Source organism: Leuciscus leuciscus (assembly GCF_965113295.1).
Source record: "Leuciscus leuciscus genome assembly, chromosome: 13".
Taxonomy (NCBI): Eukaryota; Metazoa; Chordata; class Actinopteri; order Cypriniformes; family Leuciscidae; genus Leuciscus; species Leuciscus leuciscus.
Genome location: NC_138737.1, coordinates 30084511 through 30097194, shown reverse-complemented (window position 1 = coordinate 30097194; position 12684 = coordinate 30084511). Strand labels below are relative to the sequence as shown.

At 40.4% G+C, this 12684-nt stretch overlaps 1 protein-coding gene across 4 annotated transcripts in view; it reads right to left on the bottom strand.

Moving 5' to 3' along the window:
- LOC309513540 (uncharacterized protein) overlaps positions 1–12684 on the bottom strand; it is a 29403-nt gene that overhangs the window by 11882 nt on the left and 4837 nt on the right. For all 4 annotated transcript variants that reach the window (XM_082189434.1, XM_082189433.1, XM_082189431.1 and 1 more), the window contains 12 exons: positions 12334–12467; positions 11904–12080; positions 11555–11728; positions 8461–8558; positions 7407–7593; positions 6103–6281; positions 5665–5788; positions 5405–5576; positions 4886–5052; positions 4700–4796; positions 4030–4236; positions 787–930 (listed from right to left, as the gene is read on the bottom strand). In XM_082189434.1, coding sequence (XP_082045560.1) covers positions 787–930; positions 4030–4236; positions 4700–4796; positions 4886–5052; positions 5405–5576; positions 5665–5788; positions 6103–6281; positions 7407–7593; positions 8461–8558; positions 11555–11728; positions 11904–12080; positions 12334–12467 — 1860 coding nt within the window. The remainder of the gene's footprint in view (positions 1–786; positions 931–4029; positions 4237–4699; positions 4797–4885; positions 5053–5404; positions 5577–5664; positions 5789–6102; positions 6282–7406; positions 7594–8460; positions 8559–11554; positions 11729–11903; positions 12081–12333; positions 12468–12684) is intronic.

The window sequence follows — 12684 nt, the reverse complement described above, 5'->3', positions numbered from 1 at the left end:
TGACTGGTATTCTTTATTAGTTTTTTCCACAACAGCTACATCGTCCTTGTCTTGTCATTAAAGTAGTGCATATTTACATATATGAATAAACATTTGAAGCATATTGTAGGTTTTATACACCATGAAAATAGCCAGTATTTGACCGAAATTCCAGAATTGTTAGCAAGCTGACTATCTAGATAGCGCGGTTAATGTTTATATGGTTATCAATTTGTTTGAATCTTTCAAATAGTTTTTTTTTTTTTGTAGAAAACTTTGGTAAAAATATCAATAAGTAAAAATTTTTATCTTTCTTATTATGAAAGGGTAAAATGGCAATTTGTATATCAAGAAAGAGGACAATGAAAAGGACAAAAAGATTGATGTTCTTGTGTTTTTAAGTGTTTAGTCAGAGATAGAATAGCTTTAGAATGCACATATTATGATCTTATTGATAACATAGAAGGTTTTGAAGAGAAGCTAAAATTGAAAAAAATTCCCATTAGAGAATTGTTTATATCTCAACTCAACCTATAGGGAAACTGCAGGGGAGCTTAAGCTCTACAGTCACAGGGGAGAATGGAGAATTGTTTATAGTGTTTTATATTAAGAATGATTATAAAAAATAAAAAGTATATATTTTTTCATTCTCAGGGCCTGGGGTAAAAAAGGTTGAGAACCACTGCTTTAAATATAAAAGGAAATAAAATAACAATCCTCCCAATGCTGATGGAGTTTTTCTGACTATATTGATATTTAGAGTAACTATGGCAGATTCGTAACATACATTTTTTACTTTATTTTTACCATTCTGGTCCATACACAGAAGCAGTGTCTGAGTAGATTGGTGTCATGGGTAAGCGTTGCGTGCTGTTCCAACATGCGTTTCCTGCATCTTTGCCAAACCATTATTTTCCATTGAATGACAGTGTGAAAAATCACCCTCCTCTCCTGTTAAAAAAATAAATAAAAAATTGCTCATTGCTCATCAACATAGTTTAATACTTAGTTCACCCAAAATTTACATTTTGTTCATTTTGTAACAAACCCAAACAACTTTTCTCTTCCGTGCAAAAGGTGTTTTTGTATGATACATTTAAAGAGGGTGGAAACTGGGGCTGTTAAGTTCAAACTATAATAAAAACATCATACATGTATTATAAAAGTAGGCTATATGACTCATAAGTTCAATTTTTATTCTTCTGATGTCATACAATATAGCTTTGTGTCAGGGACAAGTCAAATGGTTGTTGTTAAAATCTCTAAAATGTCATTTTATTGGCTAACGGCAGTCTATGAGCAAAGCGCCCATGAGTATAAGAGGGTGCCTGCAAAATACGTCATCTACTCTTTTGTCTGAAGGAGATGTGCAGGCAACCCGAGGCAATCCATAGTGGGCATAGAATAGATTGACTCTACAGATCACCTAGTTGGAGTCAAGGGCTTCAACCCCCAGGGCACAAATGTGACTCATAGACTGCTTAATGGAGCCACTCCCTCAGCTCAATTTCTCTTATAGCATGAGAAGGTATATCAGCTTCTGTGCTCTATTGCAAGGGCAGTCCTGGCCTTTACAACCTCCCTCCCTTCCTTGCAGGGCAGGTAAAAAAAAAACTTAAGTGCACCAAGAGCAAACTAATAATTGCTAGTTATTTCAATGCTTAAAGCGGCTAGGGAGTACTGTAGCTTACCAAACAGATTACTCAACTACAATCTTCGGTCTACCACTACTTCCAAGGTCGGGAATATAACCCTCTCTTCATCAGAAAGAATTAAAACACGAGGGACATAGTGCAAAGGCTCTCGCCATCTCAACTCAACCTATAGGGAAACTGCAGGGGAGCTTAAGCTCTACAGTCACATGGGAGAGCAAAGATTTTCTCCAGGAAACACTTCTTTGAACTCCAGATAACAAGGAGGGACACCCTCGGGCAAACTTCCTCCCATCATTAGCATTGACCATAGTATAGCATCCTCCCAAAGGGGAGTGATATCCCTACCTCATGGGTCCAACATTAATTGGAGAGGGGGATCAACGAAACTCCATAGTAGCTCCGTCCACCCTACTCTACCCTAAGGTGAATCTTTAGAGCAGATTAAGAAAAGGAGCCTGCCAAGTGCTAAAACCTTCATAATGAACCTTCCAGGCTACAACCTTCACTATTGTTGCCCTTTCAGGGGCACCCTAGTCCTTGCTCCTGCTTAGGAAAGGAGGGAGAATGAGAGCAGGGCATAATGCAGTGTGCCCACTAATCATATCACCCAGACTCTAAGAAGAACAGCTGAACCCTGCCTTTAATAAAGGTACACAACATGTATTTCATGGCAGATAACAGGGAGGGATGCCCACAAGCAAAACACCTCAACTCATTAATACTGTCACCATGGTCAAACACCCATTTAAAGAGGAGCGATATCCCTGCTTCAGAACCCAACAATAGTTGGGGAGGGTGGTAATTGAAGCATGGTTCTATTCACCCTGCTCTACCTTAATGGTACTTTAAAGTAACTGTCACAAAGAGCAAGAAAGGCTGCTTAGAGCTGTTGCTCCTCCGAGAGAGAAGCCTACTTCTGTACTTTGCTAAAAAGGGAGGGAAATAAAACAGGGCATAATGCAATGTACCCAATAATTCCTACCACCCTGCCGCAGGGGAGCTCAGTGCCTACTTAAAAACCCCAATGTCATTGGGGAGAGTAGCACACACCCCATTATAGCTATCAATTAGTTTTATTAGAGCACCTATCCAAAGGAAAGCAAAACCCCTACTTTAGAACGCAGTAATAGTTACGGAGGTAGATAAAAAAAGAAACATAGGGAGATGTGAATGCCACAGTTCCGTTCAACATGCTCTTCCTTCAAGGGGAAGCCTATTTCCTTTTATTAGCTGTAGAGGGAGAAACTTAAACTGAAAGCAGAGCATAATATAGTGGGCCCAAAAACATTTCATCACCAAGGCTTCAACCCGAGGGTGCCACCAGGGAGCAAAGGGCGGAGGACGGCTCATACCCTGACTTGACTTCCATTCCAAAGAGAGCAACACCAACACAGTCACCACAAGTTGAGGGAGGTAATGAAGAGGAGGGGAAAATTCCTAAGCAGTTCCTCAAAGGTAGCACGCAAATTGCTGACTTCCCAAACCAGCATCACAGGCTACAACCTTCAGGGCTGCTCCTAATACCAGACAAAGAACCTTCTTACGTGAAAGAGGTATGCAAGGACGCGGACATGCATTGCACTGATATCCAATGCACTGATTACCTCAGTTCAAACCTTTTGGAACCATTGGAAGCTTACTAAGGGTTGCTCATGGCCCACAAGAAAACGCATGTCCTAACAACCACCAGCGACTTCCCATTTCTCACGTGACCAGGCCAAGTTTAACCTGTGCGTGGTGTGGGCCATCACATCCAATAATTCCACGTTTGCAGGGCTGGTGGGAGGAGCAGATTCAACTGAAACATCAACATGTTCTTCCCCAACCACATTCAGTTCCTCAGAACTGGAGGTTGCCAGCAACATGCTTTCTGCTGGATCAGAGGAATCCGCAGAGCCTCTGGATCGAGCAGATCGCTTGAACAAAGCTTGAGAGGGTCTGGAAAATACTAATAGTTACTGCTTCCCAAAACTCCTCAGCCAGTTCAACCTGTGAACCCCATGAGTGTAGACGCCGCACTGCCTCAGCAGCTGCAGGCCCTGACCCATGAGGCGCATACGATTGTCCCTCTCCCCTCGAAAAGATTGACAAACGTGAATGGAGCATTCTTACTGTGAACTTGTCACAGTGCACATCCAGCTCCCTTGAAAGTCCTCGGGTATAAGAAAGCGTATACACTGAGGAACACACTGTCGAAAACTCTTGCCATTATTATTATTATTATACATGACGCCGTGTTCAAGTTCCACTTCGAAAGGGAACAATGTGTGAAATCATAAAACACCAATTTTTACCATTGTGAAGCCATTTTTTCAAAGTTGGCATAGTTACTATGGAACAGCATTTCTGCCAGGGGACCAATATAAATGATTTTGTTGATTAATAATTAATTTACCCAGTGCCGGACAGCCCTGCTGTGTATTTGTGTATGAGCTCTCCACACCCTGAATGCCACAGTCAGGTCTTTACATCTCCTTCTTTTTCTACAGAGATCCCCCTGTAGTCTCATCTCTCTGTTAGTGTGCACTAGACTCCTCCACTGGGAAAAAGGCAGACTCAGATCAGGATGCATCATCCTGCCGAGGGCTCTTAGTAGCACAACCTAAGGAAGAATGAAAAAGTAGCAGATTTAAATGGATAGAACTGACTGCTGAATTGACTCAGTTTGGTCCTGTACTATTAATAATACAATAGCAGAAGCAAAGCTGATCAGAACCATTATACTATGAAGTTTTAAATGTAAATTTATCACCAGAATGATCCAAAAACATGATTCATATTATGGGATCCTGTAAAATGATTAACATTTTGGTGGAAAGAATCAATACTCAAGTTATAACAAAGAATAAAACTAAACTCCTAATATTAAACTGCAATTTTGTTTCTCAAGTAAATTTAGCGGTTTAGATAGCTTTAATGGTAAAGCTAAACCACAAAATAAATAAATATTACTAGATTTAATACAAAAAGTGCGTGTTAAATATCAAGGAAATATTATAAACAAAAGATTTATGTATAAACAATATAAATTGCAATTGATTGATTGATTGATTGAACAATACCACCTTTGATCTGCAAAGTCTGCAGTGATCATAGGAGACCCAGAAACAACTATAAGCCATTCTCTCATCTTCTGGGTCTTCATATTCCTCAGGGATTTTACTATGGGGGAAAAAAGAACCAACGTAGAATGGTCTTTAGTTTTTAAGTTAAACTTTGTATTCAAATTCAAATTAAATTTTGTAGCTAACCTGATAAATGACAGCAGAGATCTGTGCTCCTCTGATGCGGTCTGTGACATGTGGCTGTGCTGTGATTCTGTGGCCTGTAGAGGGCAGTGTTGCTCTCTGTGTGTCAACACACTTTGCTCCAAACTATCATCTTCTGCTGTGCAATTTGTACATTCTACCAGAGAACCCTAATTGAATGATTAAACAGTCACAATATCAAAAATCACAATATGCTTATTGAGAATACAAAACCTATACTTTTCCAACTGATTACTTACAGCATGTTCTTAAGGAATTACTCAGCTAAAGAGCAAAACTTCTGACAACAAATCAATCACCTTTTTTGTCAACGTTACTACAATATTAGCAGTACGGTGGTGCTTTTGAGACCTCCAGTCTGATTTAAAAAGTCTTGGTCTAGGTTTTAAGAGCAAAACTAGTTTGGAGAACAGTTCTGCTATGGTCTGGGTCTGCTAGCTGGAAAAATGCTAATTTAAACAAAACAAACAAAATGCAGCTTGCTAGCACTGAGTCTTGTACCTGAGGTACAGCAGTGGATACAGAGCAGGGTGAGGAAGATGAGGATGGATGAAGATGAGCCAGTTTGGCTGTGAAGAGCAGAACTGCATCAGAGAAAACAGCCTGAGTGTGTCTGTACCACTCCAGAAGAACAGCCCGCTGAACAGCTCTATCTTTAGCTGATCTGTGAGATCTCAAAGAGAAATTTAAGAATTGAGCAGGGAAAGGTAGAGAGAGAAATATAGTTACAGAGAAAAAGAAAAAAGAGGAGTTTAGCGTACTGTGCCAACTGCTGTTTCACTAATATCTCTGTCCACTTATGAAAAGTGTTGTGGAGTAGTAGCATGGATGATAGTTCTTGCGCTGAAAATCGTGTTTTCCATTTGAACACTTCCATCGTACAACCTAAAATCCAAACAGATTTTCAACATTGGTAATAATAAGAACTGTTTCTTGAACATCAAATCAGCATATTAGGATGATCTCTGAAGAATCATTATCATGTAACATTGAAGACTGGAGTAATGGCTGGTGAATATTCAGTTTTTAAAATATATTCAAATTATTATTATTTTAAGTTGTAATAATAGATCACAATATTACTGTTTACTGTATTTGTATCAAATGAATGCAGCCTTGGTGAGCATAAGAGGATTTCTTTCAAATCTAACTAACCTTAAACACATAAACACATAATCATACTCGTAAAATGACCTAACCTGTGTTTTTCTGTCTTGTATGAAACTGGTGGATGAGGAAATCCTTTTGAAGACAGTGTAGCTGTAGAGATCTTCTCCACTGCTGTAAGCATGTCTTGAGTGTCAGAGCCTTTCTGTGATAACAGTAATGCAGAAGCAATGCACTGCGCTGAACCAGTGATCTCCACGCTGATAAACACCTGCCATAAGCACACAGAGAATCAGTGCCACAACATCAATGAACAGTTTAGCAACCACATAGCAACACCCTATAAATAAACTAGTGTTCAAAAGTTTGGGGTAAGTACATTTTTGTTTTTTTTGGTGGCCCTCTAAGACTATAGCAGCGCCAGGCGCGACGCAAGTGTTTTTTTGCTAGTTTCAGCCCGACACAGTTATCATTTTCACGTCCTGCGCCACGTTGTTTAAATAGCAAATGCATTTGCGCCTATTTATGCACCAATGGGCACGCTGGTCTGAAAATGAGGTGTGTTCAGGCACGTTGCTATTTTGAGGTAACTGAATTAGACTGCGCCATTGACCAACTGAAACCTGGTCTAAAGTCCATGGCGGCATTTTTTTTTTTTTGTTATTTAAAGGGCGCATTAGTAATATGCGCCTATAGGCTTTTAAAGGGAATAGAAGATGAGACTCTGATTGGTTTATTGCAAGTTACGCCCAAAACACACCCATTGCTCATTAAGAGAATAGGGACAATCCTTTTAGACCATGCGCCGGGCGCGCAGACCATTTTTCCCGTCGTTAAACTAGCAAAAGTGGATTCAGTGGACTTGTGCCGTGCGCTTTAGACCATGCGCTTAGAGCGTTAAAACAGGGCCCTAGGTCCAAGAACTAAACTCGGGCTGGCTTTTTCTCATCAGTAGGGCCAACCAGAGGACAGCGCTGAAACAAACAAGTCCACTTCCGCTCTGTCGTACCTCTGCCAAATAACTCCACCACATCCGGGTGGAGTCCCCTGGCCCTCAGCCCCTGCCAAGTGTCCAGGGAAATAAACCACCCTCAGCAAGAGCAGTTTGTCCTCTTTCAAGGTCTTATAAATTCTATGGGTCATATACGTGGTCATTTAAAAGGAATATAAAACAAAATAAAATCTGGATAATATTAAGTTTAACCTCCTGATGTTGGTAAATACAAATTTCTGAAAGATAAACTCTTTCACTAACACTTTTATGAACAATTGACAACATTTCAAAAAAATTGTTTGTAACTTTCTTGATTATTTGTATAAAGTGCAAGCTTTTCAACATCTCATTTGAGTGTAACAGCCAATGCAAATGAAGCACAGGAAAACAAGCTTGACTTACCCTGAGAGTTGAGCTCTTTGTAAATTCTCCCGTACTCTTCTTAACTCTTTCCTTTGCCGAGCGCTTTTAAGCCATATTGTAAATCTAGTCTGTATTCTACTTTTATCCTGCAGATGGCACACTCTCTCCAGACATATCCTTGTTTCCTGCATCCTTCTTGTGACATCTCTCCACTTCCTGAAGTTTACTGCACAGATTTCAACAACAGCCATCACTCCTAGGCTGCGTTTAAGTCCAAATTTGTATGCACTTCCCTCACTAACTTCCCTCTGTCTTATTCACTCGGATGTACGTCATTGCTTACGCTGCAATGTGCCAACTACTGGCGGAACCCTTGCAATGTATATAAGTGGAACATGCTAAGCCCTAATCACTTGGAATCCGATATGGAGCTGATTTATTATTTATAGTTTTTTTTCTCCTTATAAATTTGTTTACGCACCATTCTATAGGCCTGTATGTATGCTTGAGTTGATAAAAAATTAGATACAAACAAATATTAAATATGAATATATTCATATATTTATATTACATATAAAAAAAATACACAAATTAAAATAATAACAATACAATAAACTGTAACTATGTAAAAACAGTCAGCTTAAGGTAGCTACACAATGCGGTTAAATGTCAAAATAACTATCATACACTAGAGTTGTGTGGGGTGGGGGGTAAATTAAGCGAGACGTCAAAATCCTGTTGCATTGTGGTCTATGGATCTGTCTTAAGTGTACTACATATTGAGTAGATTCGCTCCCTCAGCCAAAGTTGAGGGGTCAAGAGTCTGTCCAAATAAACTTCCCTCGCCCACTTGATGAAGTTGAACGCACTTCTAAATAGCGGTAGGGATTCCCCCGAGGGGAAGTGCTTAGGGAAGTTTGCTAGTGTATGTCTAAAAGTGGAGTTAAACGCAGCCCCAGTCTCTCACCTCAGCAGACTCCCCTCATCTAAGTTATGAAAAGACCATAGGCAAAGTGCTGTAAGCGTCAGGGGCTGTTACTGAATGCTGTCAGTCCTGTCTGGAGGAGTTTTTTTTTTTTTTTGCTTCACCTACCTGCTAACATCCGTCTGGAAAGCACCCATGGGACTCTGGTGCTCAAACGTGTTAATTTTGTCTTCTGAACGTAGCAATGCCAGGAGTTCAGGGTGCGTCTGTGCAAGAAACAAATGATGTTATGGCACATTTATACTGTTTTATTCTAGTAAACTCCAATTTGCATTGACACCTTCACCTAAAAACTAGATTTTTGAACCACTTGACCATACAAAAAAAAAAACGCCTCTACAACTATGGCGTTCTAGGTGGTTGCTATAGCCTTTCTATGCAGATACTAGGTTATTTTAGATGGTTTCTTGGACTTTATTTTACATGGCTCTCTGAAATACTTAATTCTGATTGATCAGTCGCAACATTCCAAGGTCAGTTATTACCCAAAAATGTCACTCTCTCTCGTATCATTCAAATGTGCGTTTCCCAAAAGCATTGCAAGTCATCATAAAGACATTCACACTCAGAATAAAGAAGTAACACATTTTTACATTTAGAGGTTCAACAGTTTGTCACTGGGGCAATACCCTTAAAAGGAAATCTTTGTACTCTACCTTATTTACCTGTAAAAGGTTTGTAGTAGTACCTTAAAGATATAAATATGTGCTCACAACACTATAAATACAGTATATACTGTATATATACAGTATATATACAGTGAGGAAAATAAGTATTTGAACACCCTGCTTTTTTGCAAGTTCTCCCACTTAGAAATCATGGAGGGGTCTGAAATTGTCATCGTAAGTGCATGTCCACTGTGAGAGACATAATCTAAAAAAAAATCCAGAAATCACAATGTATGATTTTTAAACTATTTATTTGTATGATACAGCTGCAAATAAGTATTTGAACACCTGAGAAAATCAATGTTAATATTTGGTACAGTAGCCTTTGTTTGCAATTACAGAGGTCAAACGTTTCCTGTAGTTTTTCACCAGGTTTGCACACACTGCAGGAGGGATTTTGGCCCACTCCTCCACACAGATCTTCTCTAGATCAGTCAGGTTTCTGGGCTGTCGCTGAGAAACACGGAGTTTGAGCTCCCTCCAAAGATTCTCTATTGGGTTTAGGTCTGGAGACTGGCTAGGCCACGCCAGAACCTTGATATGCTTCTTACAGAGCCACTCCTTGGTTATCCTGGCTGTGTGCTTCGGGTCATTGTCATGTTGGAAGACCCAGCCTCAACCCATCTTCAATGCTCTAACTGAGGGAAGGAGGTTGTTCCCCAAAATCTCGCAATACATGGCCCCGGTCATCCTCTCCTTAATACAGTGCAGTCGCCCTGTCCCATGTGCAGAAAAACACCCCCAAAGCATGATGCTACCACCCCCATGCTTCACAGTAGGGATGGTGTTCTTGGGATGGTACTCATCATTCTTCTTCCTCCAAACACGTGTAGTGGAATTATGACCAAAAAGTTCTATTTTGGTCTCATCTGACCACATGACTTTCTCCCATGACTCCTCTGGGTCATCCAAATGGTCATTGGCAAACTTAAGACGGGCCTTGACATGTGCTGGTTTAAGCAGGGGAACCTTCCGTGCCATGCATGATTTCAAACCATGACGTCTTAGTGTATTACCAACAGTAACCTTGGAAACGGTGGTCCCAGCTCTTTTCAGGTCATTGACCAGCTCCTCCCGTGTAGTTCTGGGCTGATTTCTCACCTTTCTTAGGATCATTGAGACCCCACGAGGTGAGATCTTGCATGGAGCCCCAGTCTGAGGGAGATTGACAGTCATGTTTAGCTTCTTCCATTTTCTAATGATTGCTCCAACAGTGGACCTTTTTTCACCAAGCTGCTTGGCAATTTCCCCGTAGCCCTTTCCAGCCTTGTGGAGGTGTACAATTTTGTCTCTAGTGTCTTTGGACAGCTCTTTGGTCTTGGCCATGTTAGTAGTTGGATTCTTACTGATTGTATGGGGTGGACAGGTGTCTTTATGCAGCTAACGACCTCAAACAGGTGCATCTAATTTAGGATAATAAATGGAGTGGAGGTGGACATTTTAAAGGCAGACTAACAGGTCTTTGAGGGTCAGAATTCTAGCTGATAGACAGGTGTTCAAATACTTATTTGCAGCTGTATCATACAAATAAATAGTTAAAAAATCATATATTGTGATTTCTGGATTTTTTTTTTTTAGATTATGTCTCTCACAGTGGACATGCACCTACGATGACAATTTCAGACCCCTCCATGATTTCCAAGTGGGAGAACTTGCAAAATAGCAGGGTGTTCAAATACTTATTTTTCCTCACTGTATATACAGTCAAGTGTGTGTCAAAGCACTAAGGCATTATAGACATGACTTTCTGTAAAGCTGCTTTGAAATTGTGTGTATTGTGAAAAGCCCTAAACAAATAAATTTCACTTGACTTGAGGTAAGCTATAAGGTTGTCTCTTTAGCAAACAAGCGGACTCAGACCATCAAAAAGATGGGTCTTGGTCCACTTCCAAACTCTGGTGCAGTTCGAATTAAATATAAATGCAACAGTAACAAAGACATGCAAATTAACCAAAAACAGGACATGATGTCACAAGATGCGACCCTAAAAAGGACAAAATCCTCAAGCATACCTGTTTTTTCTCGTCACAGTCGTGATGTTGCCCATTACAGTTCGGTACAAGCGTCAGAACCGCGATCTTCATTTGTGTGTGTGACGGAGGGATTCCTGCCACTGTTTTGACTTTACACATTTTATAAGCTCTTCACGAGTTCTCAGCTGGTCAAAATACCACCATATGTAGGCTACGCACATACAGGGAACGCATTTAGGGATGTTCGGTAAGTGCCATCTCGAAATATACGCCATAAAAGCAGACCAATCAGGTTGTGAATGTATCCCTATGCATTAAGGTTTGGTGTTAAAAATGCCAATGTGAATGCTAAGCGGACCAGGAATAAACTTTTTTTTTTGGTCTGGACCAACTGAACCACGCAAACCGAACTACAAGTGTGAACACCCCCTAAGTGTACTGTCCCAGTGACAAACTTTTGTACCCATAAAAGCACATTTGTTTTTCGTGTTCCATGGCAGAAAATCAGTCATGCAGTGAATGACATGAGGGTGATGATGTGAGAGGCAGATTGACCCTTACCGGCTCAAAAATAACTGTTTTTCTCTCTCTCGTTGACAGGATTCTGCTCTCTTCTGCCAACGATGGAAAGAGTGAAGAAGGTTGCTTGTCTGAGTGGACTGCATCAACTTCTCCAGCTTCTTCTGACGGTAACGGATCTTCCATTTCTTCCATGCTGATGCTAACAAATGCATCCTAAAGAAAGACAGAGATCTCATTGATATCTAAGGGAAACATTATGAGATATTTATATAAGAGATAGCAAATTCTGAGAATACAAATTAACCAAATCGGGAGACTGAAAAAATATATATACTGCACTAGCATGTGCATGACAGACATGTATATAGCATTGAGACAATGTCTGTACCTGTACTGATCTGTGGCCAGCTGATTTCTCTGCCAGGTTAATATCCACAGGGTCCAGACTTTGCTCTGGAGTCGTCTGTCCCAACACACACATGCCCACCACTCCTGCTGTCTCCTAGAGAACCGTTTTAAACACACCTGCCTCCACAGCAGCCAGTGTTTATACAGTACAGATAGACTGCAGGGTGTAAAGCACATACAGACACACTTAAATACACAACTAGATATTGACATGTGCTTAAGAAAAGGAGAGTGTTGTTTCTAAAAAGAGGTAACAAACCAACCAGGACCTACGTTATGCACAACTAAGATGAAACTCATGATAGCTAGCAAAGGGAAACCCTGATTTCTGTCCAAGATGGTGACTCAGGCATCTCTTATTCATAGTGAGGTAACTGTAGATCTGACCCAGATTATGGGATGATTCTTACTGATAATGAATCACAGCTGTTCTGAGCAAACGTAGGTTCCTCCAGGTGGAACATGTGGTCATCAGAAAAGTTCTGCTGGGCTGAATGAGTCGTTTTCTCAAAGCATCTGTGTTGCTCTCATAGTGATTCTTCCACTGTAACAGAATGTGCAATTAACTTTAAGATATGAAGTTGAAATGGTTTGTTAAAAATACTGTCTAACTCCTTGGGCCCTATTTTAACGATCTAAGCACATGGTCTAAAGCTCACGGCGCAAGCGCACGAAGGGTGTGTCTGAATCCAATTTTGCTAGTTTAACGATGGGAAAAATGGTCGGTGCGCCCGGCGCATGGTCTAAAAAGGTTGTCCCTA